The 25,161-nt window shown below is 49.9% G+C and overlaps 11 protein-coding genes across 11 annotated transcripts; 7 read left to right on the top strand and 4 right to left on the bottom strand.

The window, feature by feature from the left end:
* Positions 1-409: 409 nt before the first annotated feature.
* On the bottom strand, positions 410-1,524 carry N7537_004108 (translation initiation factor eIF2B subunit alpha; the record flags this gene model as incomplete). Its single annotated transcript, XM_056895166.1, has 2 exons — positions 410-1,421; positions 1,475-1,524. The coding sequence occupies 2 exons, from the start codon at positions 1,522-1,524 to the stop codon at positions 410-412; spliced, it is 1,062 nt and encodes a 353-aa protein (XP_056754914.1).
* A 150-nt stretch (positions 1,525-1,674) lies between these two features.
* nuf2 (kinetochore-associated Ndc80 complex subunit NUF2) lies at positions 1,675-3,426 on the top strand. Its single transcript, XM_056895165.1, has 4 exons — positions 1,675-1,873; positions 1,923-2,183; positions 2,248-3,162; positions 3,216-3,426. The coding sequence occupies exons 1-4, from the start codon at positions 1,754-1,756 to the stop codon at positions 3,327-3,329; spliced, it is 1,410 nt and encodes a 469-aa protein (XP_056754913.1). The 5' UTR covers positions 1,675-1,753; the 3' UTR covers positions 3,330-3,426.
* Positions 3,427-3,475: 49 nt separating this feature from the next.
* Positions 3,476-4,120, bottom strand: N7537_004106 (uncharacterized protein; the record flags this gene model as incomplete). The annotated part of the gene is made up of 1 exon (XM_056895164.1): positions 3,476-4,120. One exon carries the CDS (start codon positions 4,118-4,120, stop codon positions 3,476-3,478), a length of 645 nt encoding a protein of 214 aa, XP_056754912.1.
* A 331-nt stretch (positions 4,121-4,451) lies between these two features.
* Positions 4,452-7,084, top strand: N7537_004105 (AP-3 complex subunit beta; the record flags this gene model as incomplete). The annotated part of the gene is made up of 3 exons (XM_056895163.1): positions 4,452-4,464; positions 4,535-4,692; positions 4,754-7,084. The coding sequence occupies 3 exons, from the start codon at positions 4,452-4,454 to the stop codon at positions 7,082-7,084; spliced, it is 2,502 nt and encodes an 833-aa protein (XP_056754911.1).
* A 674-nt stretch (positions 7,085-7,758) lies between these two features.
* On the top strand, positions 7,759-9,057 carry N7537_004104 (metal-dependent hydrolase family protein; the record flags this gene model as incomplete). The annotated part of the gene is made up of 1 exon (XM_056895162.1): positions 7,759-9,057. The coding sequence occupies one exon, from the start codon at positions 7,759-7,761 to the stop codon at positions 9,055-9,057; it is 1,299 nt and encodes a 432-aa protein (XP_056754910.1).
* A 1,190-nt stretch (positions 9,058-10,247) lies between these two features.
* N7537_004103 (serine/threonine-protein phosphatase) lies at positions 10,248-11,408 on the top strand (the record flags this gene model as incomplete). The annotated part of the gene is made up of 3 exons (XM_056895161.1): positions 10,248-10,263; positions 10,343-10,576; positions 10,687-11,408. The coding sequence occupies 3 exons, from the start codon at positions 10,248-10,250 to the stop codon at positions 11,406-11,408; spliced, it is 972 nt and encodes a 323-aa protein (XP_056754909.1).
* A 344-nt stretch (positions 11,409-11,752) lies between these two features.
* On the bottom strand, positions 11,753-12,505 carry N7537_004102 (rho GDP-dissociation inhibitor; the record flags this gene model as incomplete). Its single annotated transcript, XM_056895160.1, has 3 exons — positions 11,753-11,883; positions 11,955-12,326; positions 12,412-12,505. The coding sequence occupies 3 exons, from the start codon at positions 12,503-12,505 to the stop codon at positions 11,753-11,755; spliced, it is 597 nt and encodes a 198-aa protein (XP_056754908.1).
* A 1,150-nt stretch (positions 12,506-13,655) lies between these two features.
* N7537_004101 (KilA-N domain-containing protein) lies at positions 13,656-15,367 on the top strand. The gene is made up of 5 exons (XM_056895159.1): positions 13,656-13,752; positions 13,871-14,076; positions 14,145-14,307; positions 14,365-15,262; positions 15,316-15,367. The coding sequence occupies exons 1-5, from the start codon at positions 13,692-13,694 to the stop codon at positions 15,338-15,340; spliced, it is 1,353 nt and encodes a 450-aa protein (XP_056754907.1). The 5' UTR covers positions 13,656-13,691; the 3' UTR covers positions 15,341-15,367.
* Positions 15,368-16,120: 753 nt separating this feature from the next.
* On the top strand, positions 16,121-17,834 carry N7537_004100 (cleavage polyadenylation factor subunit CLP1; the record flags this gene model as incomplete). Its single annotated transcript, XM_056895158.1, has 2 exons — positions 16,121-16,258; positions 16,311-17,834. The coding sequence occupies 2 exons, from the start codon at positions 16,121-16,123 to the stop codon at positions 17,832-17,834; spliced, it is 1,662 nt and encodes a 553-aa protein (XP_056754906.1).
* Positions 17,835-20,233: 2,399 nt separating this feature from the next.
* Positions 20,234-22,465, bottom strand: N7537_004099 (uncharacterized protein; the record flags this gene model as incomplete). The annotated part of the gene is made up of 1 exon (XM_056895157.1): positions 20,234-22,465. The coding sequence occupies one exon, from the start codon at positions 22,463-22,465 to the stop codon at positions 20,234-20,236; it is 2,232 nt and encodes a 743-aa protein (XP_056754905.1).
* A 1,303-nt stretch (positions 22,466-23,768) lies between these two features.
* N7537_004098 (quinone oxidoreductase family protein) lies at positions 23,769-24,981 on the top strand (the record flags this gene model as incomplete). The annotated part of the gene is made up of 3 exons (XM_056895156.1): positions 23,769-24,634; positions 24,694-24,868; positions 24,934-24,981. The coding sequence occupies 3 exons, from the start codon at positions 23,769-23,771 to the stop codon at positions 24,979-24,981; spliced, it is 1,089 nt and encodes a 362-aa protein (XP_056754904.1).
* Positions 24,982-25,161: the final 180 nt, after the last annotated feature.

Here is a 25,161-nt window from a genome sequence, read left to right as displayed (position 1 = left end):
TGTACTTTGTTTAAAAGACTTGAGATTCACATTTTTTATTACTTTTTGCGTTCAATCAAGCCTCCCTCTTGTCAAGAAAAGATCCCCAAATTAAAAACCATTCCATGTCCATGTCCATCCATATCGAGGTGTTCGATGGCAGGAATAAGAAGGGGTGTGGTTTTCCCATGTCCCTGCAACTTGTGTTTGTGCTGCATAATGGAGATAATGTGATAGATATCCACATTAGATTTGGATGTGTGAAGAGGGGCAATCTCGTCTTGTTCGCTGGAGATGATTCTTCCACATGGTAGGGCCGTATGAAATGCATGTGTCACATTAAATTCATCCCCGCCATATCATCTTGATAAAACTTTTTGAGAAGTTGGGAAATCTACAGCAGAAAAGGCTGCTATGACATGTGTTCTCTTCAGAACCAGATTTTGATCAATTCCTCACTGACAGCACTGGGAGTCAAGACACCGCTATCTGTGATAAGTGCGGAGATCAGGTGAGGGGGAGTGAAATCAACAGAGTCGCAGAGTGGTAGCTTGATTGAAGTGTCTCCATTTGTGTCAGCGGCGGAGGACTGCTGCTTGCGCTCCTCTGCAAGGTCTTCCTCGGACTTGAACTCAAGAACTTGCTGCTCAATTGGCAGGTCGTATTGACCAAGAGGGTACAAGCGAACGAACTTGTGACTCTCTGCTACCACGTAGAATGGCTTGCCAATAGCCTTGGCAAGGAGACCGATCTGGTAGGTTCCCATGCGAGACACAATACCTCCATTCTCCACAACACCCTCCGCACCCACAATAACCATATCAGCCTTGCCGAGAGAATATGCCACCGCGGACTCGGGAATTGTTGAGACTGGCACACCCTTTGCTCTCAGAGCACGGACTGTTTCCATACCCTCCGGTTCTTCATTCGGGTGCTTGCAATCCCGGGAAGTCGAGGACAGAACATAGATAACGCGGAACCGCACAGCCGAAGGGCCACCTTCCTCATCTGCGGCTTTTTGCAATAGTGCTGCGACAGCTCGGGAGCCACCGTTTGTGAGGATGGTGCTGCCATCGCGAATGAAGCCACGCCCGAATGCTGCGATTTTGTCTCGGCTTTCCTTAGCGCGACGGATAAACAGCCGTCCGTTTGACAAGAGATGTGTGCGGATAGCCTTGAAATCTCCTGCGGGGCCCAGTTGTCCAGGGCGTTGTAGTGTGGTAATCAAGTATCGTTGGAAAAGATCGGTTCCGGCAGAGAGACCGATAGGGTTGGGAATGGATCGTTTCAGGTGCGCGGTAGATTTTTCGAGTAGATCTAAGGTCTCTGATATCGTTGAAGAGGCTGACTGTGTGAGAAGAAGGACGAGAGCTTCAATGGCCGCGATAGGCATCGTAAGGTCGGCATCGGATCGGAGGAGCTCATTGTAGGTTGCGACAATGCTGAAGGAACAGTGAGCAGATGCGAAGGGTCCAAGGGAGCGCGATTTACTTACTCAAATGGTTTGGCATCGGCCACAGCCGCATTTGAGGTGGTAGAAGCCATGCTGTTTGAGTGTCGAAGATACGAAAGTGAGAACAAAGCAATATAGAAGGAAGAGAAAGAGTCATGAATTCTATGTTTGTCTGGTTTGCATAATGCCCCTCCAGGCACTAACCCCGATCGGGCGGTGTGCGGGATTGTCTCCAAGTAAACAATCAACTCCGATCAACAACAATTAGCCTACCCACTTTGTCAATAAGCCCCTTGCCTGGTGACAGGTTCCCATAATATCATGTCGCGCAACTCTACTGCGATGGGGTATAACAGCCGTATGAGCCAGCAATTTCAAGGAAACCAGCACCACGGTCGAGGTCGCAAGAAGGAGGACGAGAATGACGCCCTCATGCGTCTGGTGAGCTTGATTTCTGCTCGAGCTTGCATCCGGTACTAATACAAAATAGCCCGACAAAGAGATTGCAGGATGTATCAACGATATCGGTATACCGTTCACCCTCGCCGACTTGGCTAAACCAAACGCCCAGCAAATCCAGATGGTGTTCGAATGGTTCGCAGAACTGCTCATGAACACGACCCGGGAGACAGTGGAGCCCGCGATGCATGCAGCTGCAGAAGATATATGCGGCGACTACCCTGATATAGTTCCCAATGACACCCGCAACCTCATGGGTTTCTTCATGATGCTCCGAAAGCTATTGGCGGAGGTATTTGCTCATCAATGACCACAAAAAACCCTGAAGAATATACTAATGTTTTGATACCGAATAGTGCGGTGTCAACGATTTCACCTTCACAGACCTGACCAAACCGACGCACGAGCGACTCGTCAAAATCTTCTCGTACTTGATCAACTTCGTTCGATTCCGGGAATCGCAAACACCTGTGATTGACGAGCACTTCAATAAGACGGAGAAAACGAAATCCCGCATTGACGAACTTCTTGCGGAAAATCAGGAAATGGAATTAAGACTGAGGGAGATGCGACAGGATCTCCAATCCAACGAAGCGCATGTGAGGGAGAAGGTTTCCCGAAACGATGCGCTCAAGGCGCGGCTATTGGAACTAGGCCGGGAGCAGTCGCGAGTCGCAGAGACACTCGATCGAGTTAAGACTGAAAGAGCTCGGCGGCAGCAGCAGTTGGAAGAGAAGACCGAACGAACCGTGCGTTCTCGACAAGAAGCGGAGAAACTACGGCCTTATGTGCTCGAGTCTCCGGCTACTCTCCAGTCCTCACTGGCTGAACTATCCGAGAATCTGATGCGTGAAAAAGCCTCCATTGATGCTATGGAGAGGCGGGCACGCGCATTGCAGACCTCGTCCGATACGTTCACGGTGGTTTCCAACGATGTCCAGGGATGTGTTAAATTGCTCGATGACATCTCAGCTGAAATGCAGAAAGAGGACGAAGAGGAGTCTCGTGCTGCTAGAACTACGGAGGCTATCTCGGACAGGGGGAACAGCGTCCGCGAGGTCGAGCAGACTGAGAAGCTCCTGCAGCGTCAACTAGCCCGTTGGATTGAGCGGATTGAGGCACTTCAGAAAAATGCACAGGAGAAAGCCGAACTTGCGCAGGCACGCATGGAAGAACTTCGAAATGTTCAAAAACAACTCCGCGAGGAACGTGCGGAGAAGCAACGCGATATGGAGCGGAGGCGTATTCGCATTGAACAGACAGAGAAGAAGGTATGTTTTACCCTGTGTCATAAGGATGAACCACTGCTAACCACTCTTTTTAGATGGTCGACTTGAAGGAGAACATCGAGACCGAGATTCAGTCAGCCCACGACCAGTACCTAAAGCTAGAGTCACATATCAAGCTGTACATGACAGAGATGGAGAAGTCTCTATGATCAATCAGTTGTCATTTATGTGCGAAACAGGAGTTCAGCGGTCAGCTATAGGATACCCGGACAGTACAAATCCATTCTTAGGAGTTTTATTATGTTACAATATCATGTCTGATTTCAGCATTAAGCGTGTTCCAGTTTTTTCCCGTTCAATGGTGGTCAAATTCAAACTCAAACCAACGTTCGGCAACCCGTTTCACGGTGACGCCTCGTCCACCCCAGGTACTTTGGTCCGATCGCATTCGAACTGACCCGTTCAGTAAAGGAACGTTCGCATCCCATAGCTTGCTTCCCCTAACGGCACTTGAAGGGTCCAGGGCATCCATGCACTCATAAAGTTGGAGATCCATCCCCGCTCTGGCGGAAGCCTCAACGACAGAGGCAAGTGTTCTCGAAAGTCCCTGTGCCGAGAACTCCGAAGTCGTAACATGCAAGGCTATCATATCAAGAACCGCAAGGAGTTGTCGGTCATTGGAAAGCGACCCGTCCTCAATAGTCACATCAACAGCAGGACCTAAAACGGCAAGGTATGCCCTAAGACTCTCTAAACTCGGGCAGAATGCCAGCCGGATTTTGCTAGATCTTGCAAGCAACCCGATGGTTTTTGTAAGTAGGCCATGGCCCGTGGCAGTGTCTGGGTCAGCGCGCTGTGAGCGAATGGCTGCTGCGAGTTGCACCATGAACTCGTCTCTGGTTGCACAGACAATGAGATGGGTATCTGAATTGCCTTCGAGTAGTTGCTGCAGGAGATCGGACACCAAGTCGCGGTGAGCGATCGTGAACGTTGGACTCATTACTTCAAATAGCTAGTTGTAGCTCCCACTTATTGCCCCTCCGAGATCATCAACGAGAAATCAATCATTTCATATTCAACTCATTATCCGTCAACCACAAAACCCCATGGTGGTCGTGAATCTTTCGTCAGGTGGTGTGTAAATAGTAGAATGTTGCAGATGTTGCAGGTCGAAGGCGGGCGAAGAATTGCGGCATCATCCACTTCACTTCCGCGGAGCTGCTCCGCCTTTCCTCCCCTCACCTCTCACCCATTTCCTCCGAGTCACCCAAAACCCTTGGACTGGGCGCTCAGAGACTGGAAAGATGGAAACAATTTCCAGGATATCCTCGATGCTGGAAACAGGTATGTCGGGTTGGGTTGCAATCCGCTTTATTCGGCCCGAACTGACCATGGAACGTCACTGTGCGCATAGCTCGAGAGCTCACATTAGAGGCTGCCCAGTCCGCTGCTATCAATCGGACCTCAAGCACCGACTATACCTCGCGAACATACAGCCCCGCGCACATCAAGAAGCTCCTTGATAGTCGCCATGAGCGGGAAGTTCTGGATGGAATGCGGAGGGTCATCTCGGTACGGGACCGTGAACAGGAACTATTGAAAACGCAATGGCTAACCCAATTTGTTCTTACAGTTGATGTACCGGTCCGAGCCCTCCCTTACTTTCTTTTCAGCGGTTGTCAAGAATGTGGCCAGCGCCAGCCTCGAAGTCAAGAAATTGGTCTACATCTACTTGGTCCATCATGCGGAGGCGGAGCCGGATCTGGCACTACTGTCCATCAACGCGATCCAGAAATCACTGACAGATTCAAGCCCACAGGTTCGAACAATGGCGCTTCGGACTATGTCGGGAATTCAGGTTCCGGTGATCAGCCAGATTGTGTCGCTGGCTATCAAGAGAGGATGTGGAGATATGAGTCCACACGTGCGCAAAGCGGCTGCTTTGGCTATTCCAAAGTGTTATCGTCTGGACCCGAACACGCTGCCACAACTGATGGGATATCTTGAGATACTTTTGGGTGATTCTCAATACTTCGTCGTCGGCCCCGCAGTCGCGGCATTCTTGGATTTGTGTCCGGAGGAGATTGACTTAATCCACAAGCACTATCGCAGCTTAGTCAAGAAGCTGGTTGATATGGATGAATGGGGCCAGCTAGCAACGCTGCGCCTGTTGACATTTTATGCGCGAAAGTGTTTCCCTCAACGAACTCAGAAGGTCAAGCACACAGCCCCGGCGGCATTCTATGACGATGAGAAGCAGCAACAGGATAACCAGGATGATGTCGAAGAGTACGAAGTTCCGGTAATGGATCCTGATCTTGAGCTTCTACTCCGGGCCTGCAAGGTTCTACTGCAGAGTCGAAACTCCGCCGTCATTGTCAGCGTTGTCCGTTGCTTCTTTTACCTTGCTCCATCAGAATATATTGCGACAGCAGTTGGTCCCCTTGTGGCTCTCTTACGAACCCCAGAGGACATGCAACTCATCGCCCTGTACAACATTGTTGCCGTTGCTCTAAGGGTTCCTAAGCCTTTCGCGAGATACACGGCCCATTTCCTTGTCCACGCCAACGACCCACCGCATATATGGCGCCTCAAACTGGAGGTATTAACTATCCTGTTCCCACATTGTGGAAAACACTGGAAGGGAGTCATAATCAGCGAACTAGAGCACTTTTCGAAAGGCACAGATCCTGAGCTAGTACGAGAGAGTGTACGAGCCATTGGGCGTTGCGCGCAAGCAGACACAAGTACCGCAAGCATGTGCCTACGGATACTTCTCGGCCAGATATCTAGTCCAGACGGCAACCTTGTGTCAGAGTCACTAACTGTCATCCGTCACTTGATCCAACAAGATCCAGCCTCACATAAAAATACTGTTCTCCAGCTTGTCAAGCACCTGGGCTCAACAACCCACCCAGACGCACGAGCTACCATTATCTGGCTGGTTGGCGAGTTCGCTGGAATTGATCCAGAGAACAATATTGCGCCTGATGTCCTCCGCATATTAATGAAAGGATTCGCAGATGAGATGGAAATTGTCAAACAGCAAATTGTTCTCCTTGGTGCTAAGGTGTATTTACACCATCTTTTGCAGAATCCACCAAAGGAACAGCCGGAACAAATTGCATCGCAGCCATTCCCTGAAGTTCCCGCCAAGTCCCAGCAAGAGTTCCACAACGAATGGACTGATAATGGGAACGATGAATCACAAGATGCCGAGCGAACTGAAGGAGAGGAGAGCCGCCAAGAAAATGACGGTGCTGAACCGAAGCAAACAGAAGAAGCAACCGAAGACCGTATTACGCTATTATGGAGGTATCTCCTCCTTCTCGCACGCTATGACACCTCTTACGACCTACGTGACCGGGCGCGTCTCTACAAGAGCCTCTTGGAAACACCCTCTTCCACCCAACTTGCCAACCTTCTCCTCCTGGCACCAAAGCCAGTACCCCATGCCCCCAGCCCATCCGAGACGCGCAAGGACCTGCTCATCGGCTCCGCTACTCTCGTCGTTGGCCCCGATGCTGGTTACCACGGACTTCGAGGCTACACGAATCTCCCAGACTGGGTTGAGCCTGGCCAGGAACCCAACCCCAGCCTCCGCACCGAAGATGTGAAACCAGACACATCTAGCAACACCACCTCCATGACTGCAGGTGACCGCCTTGACAAAGCACTGCGTGAACACAAAACCACTTCTATTCCAAGTCGGGCCCGAAACGGTCCAGCTATGCCTTTAGACCCGGCTGGGAAAAAGACTCTTGATCAGTGGCTACAAGAGGAGGAAGAGGAAACCGAGACAGAATCTGAAACGGATTCCGAGGAAGGCGAAACTGATTCAGAGGAAGAGGAGACGGACTCGGAAGAAGAGTCTGACTCAGAAGAGGAAGATGATGAGTCTGAAGAAGAGACTGATTCTGAAACAGAAGCTGTTCATAAAGAAGCACAGCAACTGCTTCGATAACTTGTTCGAATGATGGCCACATGTATAGACGCGGCTTGTTTGGACAACCTTTTGGGTATACCCCGAAAATACGAAATTTGAATTTGAAGGATTTTTTTTAGAGTAATTTTGGTTCATTGTATGGCCACTTAAAAGGTTGTTGAACAGAACTTGGTCTCAGGGTGCTACATAAGGACTCCAGTTCCACAGTTTATATGAGAACTTCGTTGTTACCTCTTCCTTCGTACTATCTGCCTACGCAGACATGCTCACTGCCCATGTGTCTAGGCAAAGGATCTTCTGTCAATAACGCGGGGAGAATCATCACGATGCCAAGCAGCGGCTAGTGAGCTTTATTACCGAAGGATAATCGCTTCATGTTGTCCCTCACCTTTGTTGCTTTTAACTGGCTATATCAACAAACTCCAACGCGGGAGGCTCGTTAACATAGGATCCAGCGAATTTAGCGCAGAGCCCGCTGACATCAAAACAGCCAAGGCGGAACGTGGGTTCTATATAAAGGTCTGGTCTCCCCGAACTCCCCGGACTGCCAGTTAAAAGCTGAGATATGTTATTTCATTACGTTTTCCTGCAGTGCTACCATACCTATCTGAGAGACATGGTTGCCTAGTCGGATATGGATTGTTTTCATACAACATTCCCCAAAGAAAATCGGCGAGGAATATACTACAAACATGGACATCTCCCGAGTTATCAAACCCTGGAAGCTCAACCTTCAAAGAACTTTGGTCTTTGTGAACGCCACCATTATTGATCCAACTGAGGGAAAGTTGATCCAGTATGCTACAGTCCGCATTTCAGAAGGCAAGATCATTCAAATCGCCACAGCCAACTCAACTACCGCTACAGGTGACCTTCCCGAAGAAAATGTGATTGACCTAAGCGGAAAATACCTGTGCCCAGGCCTAATCGATTGCCATGTCCACGTCGCAGTAGTTCCCGGTGAAGCCAATCTACGAGCCTACAAAGACATGAGCGAGCGGGTCAGTCTCCTGCGGCAGCCATACGTGCTCAAATCTATGCTAGACCGCGGCTTCACTTCAATCCGAGACTGTGGCGGCGCAAGTCTCGCAATCAAAGAAGCCGTCGAGGACGGTGTGATCCCAGGCCCTCGTCTCTTCATCGCTGGACACGCACTCTCCCAAACCGGTGGACATGGCGACTTGCGCGGATCCCACGATACCCAGCTCTGCTGTGGTGGCTCTATCTCCGGAATCAGCAGGATCGTCGATAGCCCAGCGGAGTGCTACAAGTATGCACGCGAGGAGCTGCGCCAGGGAGCGGACTTTATCAAGATCATGGGCGGAGGTGGCGTTGCTAGTCCCACCGACCGTATCGAACATGTGCAGTTCTCGGATGAAGAGATTAAGGCTATTGTCACTGTTGCACGGAACGCGGGTACATATGTTACGAGTCATAGCTACACACCGCAAGCGATTCAACAGGCTATCAAGCTTGGGGTGCGCGGTATCGAGCACGGGAACCTTATTGATTTTGAGACGGCGGAGATGATGGCTAAGATGGATGTTTTCTTGACTCCGACGCTCATTACGCATGTCATGTCTAAGCAGATGGATTTCCTGTCTGCTTATGGCGCTGCCAAGAACGAGGAGGTTCTTGACAAGGGATTGAAGTCTATGAAGATGGCTGTTGACATGGGGGTGACCGTCTGCTTTGGAACTGATCTTCTTGGTCCGATGCATTTTGCTCAGAGCAAGGAGTTCTCGGTGCGCAGTTCGGTTTTGACTCCATTGCAGATCCTGCGCAGTGCTACTGTCAACGCCGCTCGTCTTCTTATGCAGGAGGATAGGCTTGGTCAGGTTCATGAGGGATTTGTGGCAGACCTTTTGATCTTGAACAAAAACCCGCTGGAGGATATCACCATTCTGGATCGAGTGGAGCACATTCTGGCTGTGATCAAAGATGGAAGGGTTACCACTTCGCAGTGGGACAAAGTCAAGGTAGATGTTTGAGGTTTTTAAGACATTCAATTCAATTTTCGGTTCTATCAGACTGGAGACCTATGTATGGACACTTGAATGATGACGCTCAGCCCTAATACTCGGCACAGGCATAGGAAACGTTGCATCGCCATAGCCCAGGGGCTGTGTTGTTTCACTAATAAAGCTGCTCTACGGCCTGCTAGTGGGATTCGAGAGGACCAAACGTCTCGCTGCAAGAGTTCCCCCAGCGATCTGTTTTATGGTTAATGCCAAGACTGGGCTAAACCTAGTTGGGGTCGGTGCGGGGCGCTTCCCGAACTCCGCCCAAAACGCTAAAAGCGATGAGTGTCCTTCTTTTGTACATCATATACAGAAAGCACCAAAGCCATGAACACTTCGTGGTGAGCCTATAAGTCTGTGCATAGTGAAAATAGGTTTCAACAGAGAAATAACTCCCTCAACTAGATATCGAAAATCAAAGGTGCTCAACGGAAGCAAGTGCCCGATATTACTACACTGAATTTTCTGGATACTATGACTTGGACGCCAAAATTATATCTAAAATTATATTGTATAAGGCTCCGAATTGGGGGTAGTCAACTTAGGGGAATCTGTAGAGGGTTTTGGCCCAGATCGGTTCTCTTGTGTGTTAGAATGTTTGTCATCCTAGTCACGCGCTGAACTGGATAGTGTAAAACTACTAGCTGTAGCCAATTAACTTACCAGGGGTTATGTTCAATCGCTGGTAGACCGCAAATTGCTGGCCGGGGAGGCTGAGAAAAGTATTATGTCGTTCTGGTAGTTGGCCAGTTGGTCAATTGTGGGCTTTAAATTCAGGCGTCCAGGAACAAAAGCGGTGTGGGTATAACCGCTCTCATGTGCCTGAGCTCATCCCGCAATTCGGCTCTGATGTCGCCTCGATCTTTAATTCCAGAGCCTTCCCTCCGCACTTGAAACGAGGATTGGCTGCACTCAGGATGCTTGCTGCTGGATTGACGCACCCATCTCTTTTATTGTCGTCTTTTTAACCTTTCATCTCGACCTCGTCCTTCGTCCTTCGTCCTCTCGAATATTACTTTCCTTTAGCTCTCTACACTCGCCTATCTTGACACACCAACCAAGTACAGGGAGCTCTCCGTCATTTGTTAAGAAGTACTATCTCCAGGAGGAGTCGTTGTCCCTCGTTTGTCTTGAAGTCACTGTATCTGCATCTCACCACAATGCCTGGTCTACCGAGTAAGTGCATGGTTTTTTTTATTTTTTTTATTCCAGGATATAATTATCTCTGAAGTTATGCTAACCTGTTGCCTCATAGCAAATATCGACCTCGATGAGTGCATCGCCCGGCTCTACCGAAAAGAGCTACTCGCAGATTCGGTGATCGAGGCGATCTGCCTCAAAGCGAAGGAACTTTTGATGAAGGAAAGCAATGTCGTACATATTGCTGCTCCGGTCACTGTGGTCGGCGATATCCACGGCCAATTTTTTGATATGATCGAGATCTTCAAGATCGGCGGCTTCTGTCCGGATACCAATTACCTATTCCTCGGTTAGTCACACCCGGAGGACGCTCTGTTCAAGGATGAAAGCAGGCCTCGGCTTTGAACATATTGTTGCTCGCTTTTGTTGTGAAGTGTTTTCTGATAAGAGAATCGACAGGCGATTATGTCGACCGCGGCCTTTTTAGTGTTGAGACCATTTCACTTCTGGTGTGTCTCAAGTTGCGATATCCCCAACGAGTACACCTTATCCGCGGCAACCACGAGTCGCGCGGCGTCACCCAGTCATACGGTTTCTACACCGAGTGCGCCCGCAAATACGGTAATGCCAATGTCTGGCATTACTTCACCGACATGTTCGACTTTTTGACACTGAGTGTCGTGATTAATGACGAGATATTCTGTGTACATGGCGGCCTGTCACCTTCCATCCATTCAATCGACCAAATCAAGATTATCGACCGTTTCCGCGAGATCCCACACGAAGGCCCCATGGCCGATTTGGTCTGGTCCGACCCCGACACAGAACGCGACGAATTCTCACTCTCACCCCGCGGTGCTGGATACACTTTTGGAGCACAGGTTGTGCGGAAGTTCCTAGAGGTGAACAGCATGTCCCACATCCTGCGCGCACATCAACTATGCCAAGAAGGGTACCAGGTTCTTTACGATGACCGTCTGAGCACGGTCTGGAGTGCACCCAACTACTGCTACCGCTGTGGAAACTTGGCTAGTGTGCTCGAAGTGAGCGACTCTGGGGAGCGCTTCTTCAATATTTTTGACGCTGCACCCGAAAACGATGCCCACCGCCTTGAACAGCTGGGTCAGCAGCAGCAGCAGATCAAGGATGGCTCTAGCCCAATGGTCGACTACTTCTTGTGAATCTCTGCATCTTCTCATGATACCCATTGGTTACTGTTAATGTTTTGTTTGATGTCAATGTTCATGTATTTCAATTTCCTTTTTTTTTACCCCCCGCACTAGACAGGAGTTCGGATAAAGCTGTGCATTCACCAACAGCTAGATGTGCTACTTGGCATGTGAAATGAAAATACCATATACCAACAATTGAGACTCAGTATGACGCATAAATAATAAAACTGGGATCCAAAGCATCAGCCCAGTGGGACGCATCTCTAACAGTTTTGTCAAAGAAAGAAACTCATCACGCTTTGAAAACAAACGGCCGCTTAATAACTTAACGAGATAGCGCTCTCAACTCAAGTTTACCAGTCCTTGGCAATGTCGAAGGACCACTCGAACAGCAGGTGAGTGTGCTGGTCATCATCAACGAACTTCGAGACAGCGTTGTAGTGGCCACGGGCGATCATGCCAGACGGGGCCTCCTCCTCGTTAACTAGAAGGGATCAGTGTCAGTAAAAGCTAGATTTAAAAACCAGGAAACAGAAGCCAGTGTTAAATACTCACATTCCTTGGAGTAGTCAACCTTGGAGGTAGTGTTGGGTGCGTAGCTGCCCAACATCTCCTCGTCCTTGCTGACACGAATTCCCTTACGCTTGACAACCTGCAAGTACTTGAGGCCACTCAGGACTTCATGGTGGACCTGGAAGGTAACCTTGATGTGGAACTTAGAGCCCTCCTTGATCGTGAAAGGCTTATCCTTCAGGCTGTCAACAGAGCCCGGGGAGGACAGGTCGATAACAACATCCTCACGTCCATCGACTCGCAGAGCCAGAGACTTGATGATGCACTTGCGAGGGTCATTGGGATTGGCGATGGGTTCACCGGAGTTGAGACCCAAAGAGGCCTTCCAGCGGTTCATAGCTTCATCGTCCTTGTCTATTGCGGGGGAAATAATAGACGGTTAGCAGAGAAATAACCGAGGGCTAGACATTGCCAATGAATTGTAATTCGATCAACGCACCGAGCTGGTTGTACTCATCGAGGGTCTTCTTCTCTCCGACCTTGAAACCCTCGGTGGTGGTGGAAGCGAGCTCATCGTCGTGGTGGTCGGCCATTGTTTACAGATTTAGAAGGCGGGGGACACAGAACCAAGGATTGGAGTTTGGGGAAGTGATATCGTGAAAAAGGGGGGTTGATTGGGCAGTGAAGAAAAAGAAGAAACAAAGTCAAAACTCGAAACAATAAAGAAAAATCAAAAGGGCTAAAGCTCGAATCGTCTCCTGAGACCTTGGTGGGGGTGGAAAGGCGGTGGGAGAGGGGCGAGGCTATTCGGATTCCCACTTCTGTATGCACGTTTACGCACCGGTGATCCTGCACGGTTATATTTAACCGGAGTATTTACATCGCGTGGAATTTTATGGGCCACGTTTTGTTTTTTTACTGACAATGTATAGATTATAGATGTAGGGAATTGGAATGATCCCACACTATATAGACCCCAATTATGCCCCAACTCGGGGTGTGGGGGCCGATGACCATGCAACTAAACGTAGTTGCCCACGTTGATAAGAAATATACAATTGTTGTCGATTGTTGATTCCAATATTGCAGGATGTGAAAACATGCAAAGAGAATATAACGTGTATTGGTAGATGCGTATGTACACATATATTTCCAATATATATATCTATATTTATTCCGTGTGGAAAAGGGGGGATTTGTATAACGATTAGTAGCAATTCAATGCAGTATGTAGGTTCAGCATGTATATAATCATACTCATACAACATATATACTCAGAAGCACTATCCATAAGCATAGTAAACAAAGACACACTGGACTCTGTTAAGGATGAAGATCAAGTCCAAAGCCGGAAAGTGTTGGCCCGGAATGTCAAGGTCACGGGGCCAACAATTAAAATACATTGGGGTATATTGGATACTCTGTATCAATTCAATTAACCAACCAGAAACCTCAACTACCAAACATGACCATTTCTTTACCGGACCTTACCGGAACAAGTCAAGCTTCAGAACGACGCAATTATTCGCGACTCGCATCCTCTCATCTCTCCTGATTGTCTTCTTTATCTTGTCTTTTTTTTTTTTTTTTTTTTGGTCCTTATCAATCGTAATTTTGGTTGCACTTCTCTTTTGCCAAGATACAAGTTTTATCGGTGGTAATATTTGATTTGTGATTTTTGTCGCTTGACGCGCCTGCTACGTGGCCAACGTTGGCGCATCTTTCCCTCCAAGTCATCCGCAAGATCTTCATTTCCACTTCATTCGACATTCCCCCACCATGTCGCGAACACTTCCAAAACAGTTTAATCCGCTCATCACGATCGAGGTTGCTCCTACCTGTAAGTTCGAACACTGGCGCGTGGTGGCGCGACCGCGCGCATCGGCTATCTACCCGGCTCGTGCTCCCCCAATGCCTCGAGGCCATCGCTAACGATTTCGCGTTACCCTTGGTTACAGATAATGAGCTCCTTGCCCGCCGTCGTCTTGGACAAACCAACCTCTCCGTCAAGCCTGCTCAGATTGGCACCTCAAACGCAACCAAGCCCGAGAACCTGGGCGTGTTTGAGTATGCTCACCTCCGTGCTCCGCTGCCCAAGGACCTCGAGGGCTCTGAAATCTTCCCTCCCCACCCCCAACAACACCCAGATAGTTACTTTTTGATGGTGAGACCTCCCGTTTTATCTAATATTTGAAACCCAACGGTCACTGACTTCGGGCCTCATCGTTACAGCGCCGTAGTAAGGATGGCTTTGTTAGCGCGACTGGAATGTTCAAAATTGCATTCCCATGGGCGAAGGCCGACGAAGAGCGGACAGAGCGTGAGTATCTGAAAGCTCGCGAGTACACCAGCGAAGAGGAAGTTGCTGGCAATGTGTGGATCTCGCCGACATTTGGTATGTTCTGCCCAGGATGTTCTCTCTCCATCAAACAAATCCTGACTTTATACCTAGCCCTTGAGCTTTCCAAGGAATACCAAATGTACGACTGGGTGCGCGCACTGTTGGACCCAACGGACATTGCTCAAAGCCCTTCAAGCGCAAAGAAGCATATCACCCCCCCGCCGAAATTCGAAATTCCCTCCGATGAGCCGCCCGTGTCGCAGCGCAACCGCAGAGGTCGGTCCGCTTCTCCGAGCAAGAAGTTGTTGTCTCCTCGGAAGCCCCGCAGCACCCGCATCACTAAGGATGCTACTAGCACTCCGTCTACAAAGGCTGCAAACGCTAGCCTTCAGTCGGCATTAGATACAGCTTCAGCCCTTTCCGCCGCGATACCCGAGTTGCGCGCTGCGGATGGTGAAACAGAAATCACGTCAAGCAGATCTCCTGGAAAGAAGACCAGAGGGGGCATGGCACAAAGACTTGCTGCCGTGGAACCCGAAGAGGATACAAAGGAGGAGACCAAGGAGGAGACGAAAGAGGAAAAGAAAGAAAAGAAGAAGGCCGACAAGAAAGAGAAGAAGAAAGAAGAGATCAAGGAACAGGAGGAGACCGTCGAGGTATTGGTGGCTGACGATGTCACTGATGCTGTCAAGTCCACTCACACTACTGTTTCTCTGGATATGCCTATCAGTCTGCCGGAAGTGCCCTCTGCTGCGGAGACTGAAGAGATGATTGCCCAGGCCAAGGAGATGGTGGAAGAAGCCATCAAGGCGCAAGCCGAAAGCGCTACTGCCGAATCGACATCTGCCAAGATGACCATCAAGCGCAAGGCCGAGGAGGATGACGACGAAGAGACATCGGCTGAATCCTCCCAACGAGCCAAGAAAGCCAAGGTGCTCGAGAACAGACTCAAGCAGGAGCGTGTCCGCAACCGCTCTATCTTCGGTGTCTCCGTGGCCTTTGCTCTGGCGTAAGTCATTCTGTGCTATGAATATCCCGAATCAACGCTAACATCATATCTAGGGCTTCTATCCCATACTTTTTCTAAACAGGATGAGGTTTTGCGTGACAAAGTCCAGTCTGTTTGGAATTTTGGTCTCTTTTCGGCGTGTCTGTCGCTTGCGACAGCTCAGCTACCCAAATATTCACTTCTGATGCCAAATTCCCCTTGTCGTTATCATAAATATATTCCTCGCCGGCGATCCCGAGTGCCCTATGCCTGTTATTGACACCATTTTCTAATATTTTGCCCTCCCCCTCCCTCCCTCTCCCTGTGTTTTGCGCCAGACTTGGTTATTTGGATTGCCTCTTAGCTCATTTCATGCCCCTTACCCTTGTTCTCCTGATACCAACTCCCTCCCTCTCCCACTTTCTACTGCCCTGTGGTAGTTTCCCAAGTAGTCAAGGACGATTCGCTCAATGACAGTGATATGCTTTGATGTTACTAGTTTGTGTTTCCTGTAGGGTTATAATCTGTACATTGATCAATTGATAACAGAAACTTTTGAATATGCTGCTGGTGAGCATAGAGTAGTAGTATTGCTCAAAACATCAAACAATGTAGGATATACGACTAACTAGGGAAATGTGAATGTTATAGCAAAGTTCATTATCCTTTGGGTGTACATTGACACGAGCTACGTCTTAACAATATTTGTCTACATCGTCCGAGGTATTCACACCAACCAGCCAATGACGGCCAAGTAACGTTAATGCAAACATGCAAAACAATTATGCTGAAGCTCCGCACCCGATAACAATTCCAATACTTCTTTCACCCCATTCACCATTTGCACATATTCCGAGGCTTCTGAAATTGACTGATAACATGTCGCTCCCGGGTCTCGAGCTAACGCAGCCATCAGAGGAAAGATCGCAGGCACCAGCACCACCATCACAGATCAGCCTGACCCCAGGTTCGGAGTGGCGGTTCGAGGTCGCCTTTGGACATATTATCAAAGTAAAGGTATGTTATATTCTCTGATATGATTAGGATACTTCTGATTCAAGTTGTGCAGCTTCTCAATGGAACTGCCGAACTGTTCGGAACAGAGCTTGCCGAATCCCAAACCTACACTTTCACTGGCACAAAAGCGGCAATCTTCACATGGCATGGCTGCGCACTTGAAGTCATTGCGGTCGAGACAGCATCAACCACCTCTGATGGAGTCACCCCGATAGTCGGTCATGGTGCAGGAGGCTGCCAAAGCGAATACACGGCTGAGGAAACACCAATGGTAGAATATGCCAACGTCCACTTTGCGCTGGAGACAATGCGAGAAGAAGCTCAATCAATAGGCAAGGATGGTCCGCGGGTGCTCCTTCTCGGCTCCGAAAATACCGGAAAGACCAGTTTGGCTAAGATATTGACCGCCTATGCGACGAAGATCGGCCGTCAGCCGTTGGTCGTGAACCTCGACCCTACGGAGGGCATGCTCGGTGTCCCTGGTACACTGACTGCCACTGCCTTCCGTACCATTTTGGATGTCGAAGATGGCTGGGGAAGCAGTCCCATGTCCGGGCCCAGCCCCGTGCCTGTCAAGCTGCCGCTTGTGTATAGTTACCCGATGCAAAGCCCGCTCGATGGCGAAGGCGCCGTGTACCGACCTGTCGTCTCCCGTCTAGCTCTGTCTGTCACGGGGCGGATGGCCGAAGACGAAGATGCCCGCGAAACGGGAATTATCGTCGATACGCCCGGAATCCTGGGCACGGACAAGCCTGGCACAATGGAGTTGATCAACCACATTGTTACAGAGTTCTCAATTACAACAATCTTGGTACTAGGCTCGGAGCGCCTGTACAGCACCGTTGCTAGACAATATGACAACAAGCCCACCTCTAGCGCAACAGCCGCTGTCTTCGACGAGCACATCTCAGTCGTCAAGCTTTCCAAATCGGGTGGCTGTGCTGACCGCGACGACGCCTTCCGCAAGGCAACACGGGAGTCCCAAATCCGTTCCTACTTCTTCGGTAACCCTATCCCCTCCTCATCGCCATCTTCCGCCATTACTCTCTCTCCCCACGCACAGCAACTTGACTTCGCCTCCCTCTCCGTATACAACTACACCGTCTCCTCAGCAGATGATGAGGATGAAGACGAATACGACCCTTCCCAGCTGGGAACGGGCGACTCTTTCCTCCCCGGCGGTGGCGGCATGGATGACTACACACCGCAAGAAACAAAACAAGACCCGGACCGCGCTGCCCCCCTCCCTGGTGTGGTGGGCTCATTCTCAGAGTCCACTGAGAACGCGAATTCCAACGCCAACGCCAACAACGGCAGCATCGTCCCCTTGAAGAAGGTTCTTCCACCCGCTCCCTCCGCTCTGGCAAACACCCTCCTTGCAATCACTCATGCACCTACCACGGCATCCCCCGCCGAAGTCCGTGATGCGAGCATCATGGGCTTCTTGTATGTTGCCGATGTCGACGCGGATAAGGGCAAGATCCGTGTTCTTGCGCCTGTTGGTGGGAGAATGCCTCCACGCGCTATTATTTGGGCGAAGCGTTGGCCTGGGGAGTTGGTTGGATTGGTGGGATAGAGATCTTCTTTGCATTGCATTTTTTTTTCTTGCTCTCATTAAATATTTGCATCTACTCTTCGGATATGGAGTTGGGGGTTTATATTTCACTTAGCATGGGGTTGTGGCTCGTTATTACATACAATCATTCTACGGGTGTGCATTCAATGTGCATGTAGGCAATAATCTTGTACAATAGCGTGGATCTCCGTACATGGCGACATACTACTAAATGAAGCTACCCATGGGCTTCTGTTTTACTGAAGAGGTGGCTCTGTTGACCTTTTGGTGACACGAAGAAATAGCCCATCGAAATGTGGGAGTAATCTAGAAAAAGCAGACAAAAATGGACAAAACGCAGTTGAATGAGCCAAGTGGACCGGTTTTTGTTCTAAAATATATTTTTTCTTTTTTGTCTCCTTTTTATCCATGAGCAAAGCACCTTAACACCTGGAGGCTGGGCCTAACGAAAATGCCTTTGTTCTCTGTCATCCATAAACGGATATCCCCAGTCATTCCTGAAAATGGGACTCCACATACCTCCCAATACTGCCCTGCTCAAACCAGATGAGTGATATGCATCTTCCGGAGGGCTTACCCCAGTGGTGGCTTCCATCGTTCGGTAAGCTCGTTGTACCAGCCTTCAAGGGGGAGCACGCGTAGCGGTTCCTTTTCCAAGCTGGTCAGTTCATTATCGTACCGATTGGTTGCCTTATTCTTCAGAGAGTAGCTCATGTGAGAGCGTACCACGTCTTCGGACTTCAGCTTTGAGATGTCATGTAGTCTATCCACAAGTAGACATTTGTGTAATGGTTCACATTGGTAACTGATCTGACACCAGATGATCACCTCTAAAAGCGAGACCAATGCCCCACATCCTGCGTAACTAATGCACACCACTTAGGGCAGATGGGATAAGGACCTGACCTGTCCTTGATCGATCTTTCGGACAAGGTCGTGAGCTATGACCCTCGTTGATATCGGCTTGCCATTGAGGCGGGATTTGGGCTATTGTGTCTGATGGATGAAAGAAAGATAGACCAGAAATTGGTGATGACACGCCGGTCATTTTCACTTTCACTCCCAAGGGTTGGTGTTTTGAAGGCCTAGCCTTTGAAAAATAAGAACAGCACACCCCGGCTAGTCATATAGTTTCAATGATGTTGCAGTGAGCGAGTTGTGTAAATCCCAGGTCCATATCCGCTATCACCACCAACTGTCGTGCTCATGGAGCGAAAAAAAAGCCATTAAGGGGAAAAGAGCCTTGCCCAGGAAGTCGGACTGCCAGCTAAGAAACTGGTGTGCTCGCTGGCGAGTTTCGCTGCGAGCCATTCGCCTTTCTTGTATGCAGCTTAGCTGTGTCGCGAATGAAGCTCGCGGAGAGGAAACCATTCGTTCAAGTTTGGAGTGGTAGTTGATATGGTCGCACAGGGGATCAGATCCTGCCTTATAGGCAGGACTGAAGGGGTGTTCGTCGGTAGATTGGCAAATACACGTCAACATGGTTGTTAAGGAATCCTCCCTTCTTCGAAAAGGTAATGGAAGATCCAGAGGATAGATGGGTCCTAATGGAACTCGCTCAAGATAGCCCTAATTCTGGGTCAATCCCTTCACAATGTCTGGCAATATCTGTCTGGGGTATCCGTGGCGACGGGACCACATAGGGCCCAAGCCGGCTGGGACGAGATTGCGAGGATCTCTGTTCGGTGGAGTCCAAGTCATTCTTTTCTGGTTTCCCTCGAGATTTATATTGTGATCGTTTGATGGATCAGGGATTAGGCCGTTGAAGGGAGGATGAGAGGAAGTCAAAGAGACAATCAACGAAGGGCGATGGATAAATTCAGGAATACTGTTAAAATAAAGGGGAAGTCACAAATAGAGACCGTCCAAAGTGTCCACATGACAAGGGTAGATCTTTCTACTTGGAAAGAGCCTTCCAGTGTCTACATGAAGGAATGAGACAGCAACAATAGACTAAAACAATAGACTAAAACAATAGACTAAAACAATAGACTGCATTATCACATCCGACGGGAGCACCTAAGAGAATAGACCAACTATATAATGTCATTTTCTCCATCAAATAGTAGTCAACCAGAACCATTCGCCTTGACTACCGGCAACGATATTATCTAAACACTTGGACAGGTCAATCCAGAGTCAGTGGAAGAAGCAAATGTTAGGATAGTATAACAACCAGCTAGTATTTCGGACTTCAACACCGGATTCCGGCATGAAATTGGTATGAGTAATAGCAGGGCTATGTTCTACCTAAGTAGACTCCTATATATATGCTATGCTATGATAGTGACGCTAGTACCGTACAAAACAAAACTCCAATCATTGTACAACCCCAATTCTCCCAAGTATACATGCATTTACAGAAATCAAAGCACCTGAAACCATACAATCATAAAACATCACTCCCACCTCCTCCACTCATCAACAGCCTTCCTCATTTCCTCATCACAATCATACCCCTTCGACTGAGAAACCAGCAACTCCTCCCTCCGATCAAGGAACCGCCTCTCGGCCTCAACCCTCCTCTGCGCAACAGACTTCAACAACCCAAAATCATCCCTAAGAACCGCCTCCCGGAACTTCGCCCGCATACGCGGCGAGTACAGTTGACAACTCGCCTCACGAGTCCGACCAGGCCCGTCACCAGGCAAGATCCGCATCTTCGTCGTGATCATGCATGCAACAGGATGATTCGACCTCGCCAGCGGCCAAACAACCTCATCATAACAGTCTTCGCAGACACACAACTCCGGCAACGATGGGATAAAGTGCCACGTACTAAGAGCAGGCCGATCACGACGACAATCCCGCAGCACGACCTTGCGCCGCGCGTAGTTGAGGAACTCGCGCATATCCGGGCGGCGGGTGCGTGAGGAGTCCGATTCAGCTCGTGAAGCAGCTGCATCGAGGAGATCGATGAATTTCACGAATCGCGGACTCGACGTGACAAAGTCGCATACCCGCTCGGTGGGGTCTGGGCTTGGCTGGAAGGTCTCGCGGTGGCTGGGCATTAGGATGCGGATGTTGCGCGCGCAGCTGCTGCACACGTGGAAGCCTGGGAGGTCGTTGCCCGTTTCGGGGTCGTAGATGCGGTGCCAGCATTGTTCGGCGACGATGCGGCCGGGACAGGACCGGGTACCGGGTGGTGGACGGGTCATTTGGTACAGGAGCTCTAGGCTGTCGTGTTGCTTTTTTATCATCTGGGCCCAGGCGAGACGGGTCCATGCGTTGGCGAAGGCGCATCGAGTCTTTTGCCCGGCTGGCTTTGAGAGGCTTGGGATGAAGTAGTCTCGGTACCGGGAGTGTGCGATTTGACTCATGCAGGATGGGCAGATGTCTAGGTGAGTGAGGCCTTTCAGCGTATACCAATCTTGGTAGCCTGCTACGGCGATTGTTCGCGGGCATGGAGAGAGGCCCAGGCCTACTGAGCTGGGGCGCTGTGGAGATGTTGCCGGGGGTCGAGTGGGTGCGGGATGAGCCAGTGACCTGTCAGTGTTGAGTTGGATTGCGACTTGGGTTGATGTAGGCTTGATCATCTCCGGTGGTGGCCGTGATGGATGGCGAGAGCCAGACATCTCCCGGGTAGGTGGCATTGTCACCGATGTTGCGCGGGCACGTGAAGCCGGGGGCACTTCCTGTTGTGTTGGTTGGATCGGAACGCGCTGAGGCCCACGCGAAGGTGAATGCGAGGCTTGAGCAGGAGCAGGAGGCGGAGGGGGCAAAAAGATGTTGAGAGGATCCAGTTTGACAGGCTTCGCATTTGGCATTTGCCGTACCTCCGGGTCTGACATAGATCCCGACTCTCGCTGTTTTTGTCGCTGACGAAGCTTCTCCTCAATGCGTTCTGCAAGGGTGGGCCCATTCGGCAGAGCTGACACAGGGGCCGTGGGTACAGGCGCCTGTGGCTGGTGCGAAGGTGGTCTGTTGGATGTGGTGGCCGAATCGGACAAATACCCCGAGTTAGGCTCCCGTCGAAAGCGTTCTGGCATTGGTCGTGTTGTCGGAGGTGCATGTCTAGCACTGTTGGACCGACTAATGGAAGACTTGGGCGGGGGTAGGCAGGTCTTGTCATGCATGGGAGCTCGAGCACCACTGCGATCCGGTGCAATCAGCCCACGGGAGCCAGACGTGTTTTGCATTGGCGGCCTGTGTCTGTTGGAAGTGCCATCCCGGCTATGAGATGGCAGTTGGGTTTCCCGCTGTGTATTGAGCTCATGGGCAGGCTGTTGCTGGGCGAGAGGCCGAGGGGGTGGGCCGCGTGGTTGGCTTGCAGTTGAGGGCGGCGCACGTTTTGGCCTCTCATCCATCTCAAACCTGACGGTGTTCCGAAAGATCGGTTCCTGAGCAGGCGGTGTCATTGGCCCTGCACTTTCATCCGAAGACACACTCCCGAGCCCAGACACGCTGGGAACACTGGCAGGGGAGGTAGACGGCGGCGGGGGCGAATTGGCAGAGACTATGATGGGATACTGATCAACAGCCCCTCTTGTATGAACACCATCGACCCCCGGTTTATCTCCAAGCTTGGATAGACCGTTTAGCTCCTTCATGAGGGACTGGGGCTCTTCCTCAACGAAGGGCGCTGGAGGCCATTGCGATCGTGCTCGTCGCGAGCTCCGAGAGGGAGCCATCTTTAAAAAAGAAAAAAGAAAAAAAGAAGATTTGGCCAAACAGATAGTAGGGAATATGATTGTTTTGGGACGTTAACCTGGTGCGTTGACGTCTCGTGGAATAGCTCGAGAAATATGGTTCATAGTATAAATAGTCGGACTTGAAAAGTGAAAATTTGCAGGGAGCGGCAGAAAGCTATGGTACGTATGAAAGAGAGAGAGAAAAATTTTCATGAAAGTAGACAAAGATGCTCGCTTTAAAGTACGTGCGCAAGCCGGATGTACAAGGGTATATAAGCGTCGGTGGATGGCATCGGGCATCACCCCGAGAGAATAGACCTCTGATAGGCCATTTCAGTGATTGGGCAAGAGCAAAAATACAAACAAGAATAGCTTCAGGCTGACGAGGAATCACAAGGCAAGGATGGCAGGTGGAAACCGTGAACCAAATGGTCGAGTCACCGTCATCACCAAGGGGTGTGGCTATGGCAGCCTGTTGACTATTGGGCACGAAGTGGAACCTCCGGGTACTGCCGTTGCGTTTCAAGTCGATTTATTTAGAATTCAGATCCACTGGATCATATTGGGCAACAAATGAAAATCTCGAGGTTCCTCAGGGGCTGATGTTTAGGAAACTGGTCCTAAACTTGAAGTGACCGATTCAAAGGATAATGACCTGCGTTGTGTCTCCAGTGTATGGAGCGGGGGAGAGATATTCTCCAAGGTTTGATGAAGCGGCAGATGATACAAAGTCGGCGCTATATCCTGCAGAGCCAGGACCAACTGACATGCCGGCTCGTGGGTCGTGGGGGATTGGCCCCTCATGGGGCTCCGGGTGGCTTGCATGTTGATTTTGTAACGGACTGAAGCGCTAATACAGTAGATCCGACGAGGGGTTTTACCTGAGCGCCATAGATTTTCAGTCAGAGAAGGGGGGGCGTCGAACCTGTTAGATATCATTTGTTCCACTTGAAAAACACTGTGTTGCAGTGCTATGTTGCATGATATCAAGTATACCCTTGTTCCGACAGGAGAGGACCCGACGGAAATGGCGTCATATTTCTGCGAACACCTCGGAATATTCGAATAGTTGATATGTCAATGTTGGGCTTGGGAAGTATAAAGCACATTGTCAAATCTGAATACGGCACACTCCATATAGATAATAAGATTGGAGTCCGTTGATTTCAAAAAGAGAAGCGAAGGGAAAAGAAGAGTAACGCAACAATTCCGCCGGAGATTGCGGGGATCCGATGACAAATGTGAAGCCGATGGCCTTCATGTTCTCCAATATTCCCCCTCACCCCCAATCTACTTATTTATTATGTTTCGCTCTATTCTACGCAGTAGTTCTCGACTCACAGTACTTCGAAATCACATTTCCCCTCCACTCGTGAACCAATTCACTCCAATCCGCAATATGTCCGTCCCGACAACCATGAAGGCCGTAGTAGTCGAGCAGACCGGCGGGCCTGAAGTGCTCCAATTCAAGACCTCATACCCAGTCCCTACCCCAAAAGCAGGACAGCTGCTAGTACGCAACAACATCTCCGGTGTCAACTACATCGATACCTACTTCCGGACGGGCCTATACCCCGCGCCCAAGCCCGAGATCTTGGGCCGCGAGGGCGCTGGTGTTGTCGCTGCTGTCGGTCCCGGGACTTCTGGCTTCCAGGTCGGTGATCGAGTTGCATGGTTGTCTACTGGTGGGTATGCCGAGTACACTGCAGTGTCCACGGCCCAGACTGCGAAGATCCCCGAGGGGATCAGTGATGAGGATACCATGGCCTCATTCTTGAGCGGTTTGACGGTGCTTGCTTTCGCAAAGGAGACTTATCCCGTGCAGAAGGGCGATTGGGTTCTTCTCCATGCTGCAGCTGGCGGTGCTGGCTTCCTTATGACCCAGATCTTGAAGACTATGGGTGCCAATGTTATTGGTACCGCCGGCGGCGCAGAGAAGTGTGCGCTTGTGAAGAGCCTTGGTGCCGATGTGGTGATTGATTACCGTAGCGAGGAGGGTAAGGACTGGGTTAAAATTGTTAAGGAAGCTACTGGTGGTCGTGGTGTCGATGTTGTCTACGATTCTGTTGGCAAAGATACCTGGGAAGGAAGCTTGGAGGCTGTCAAGCGCAAGGGTACTATCGTCTGGTTTGGCAATGCTAGCGGGCCTGTACCCCCGCTTCCTCTTGCGTATGGACTTTCCCCCTCTGCACTGGACTTGGCTAGTGATACTCATGATATTTTAATAGGAAACTTACCCCCAAGTGCGTCAAGATTGCTCGCCCATCGCTCTTCGGATACATTCAGACCCGCGAAGAATTTGAATCATACACCAATGAGCTGTTCGGCCTACTGAAGTCAGGCCAGCTTAAGACCAAGATCCACAAAATATATCCACTGGAGGACATTGCTCAGGTGCACAAGGTATGTAGTCTCCGTCGTTCTTTGCATGGAATTCTAGTCATTACGTATTCTAACCCGCTCGATAGGATTTGGAAGGACGGAAGACCATGGGAAAGCCACTGCTGAGACCTTGAAGCAGGACCTGGCCTTTTAAAACAATATAAGCAGATTGTGATCTATTGATAATATAAAACTACGATGCAAGGATGTGAATATTCCTTAGATATCCATACGAATTTCATTTCTGGTTCTGCATTTGGTTAAAAACATATTTGAAAAAGCATTCCGGTAAATTTGCAGCAGACTGATCACGT

This window comes from Penicillium hordei (assembly GCF_028827395.1).
Source record: "Penicillium hordei strain IBT 12815 chromosome Unknown utg000002l_segment0_segment0, whole genome shotgun sequence".
Classification (NCBI taxonomy): Eukaryota; Fungi; Ascomycota; class Eurotiomycetes; order Eurotiales; family Aspergillaceae; genus Penicillium; species Penicillium hordei.
This window is presented reverse-complemented; position numbering and strand designations above follow the sequence as displayed.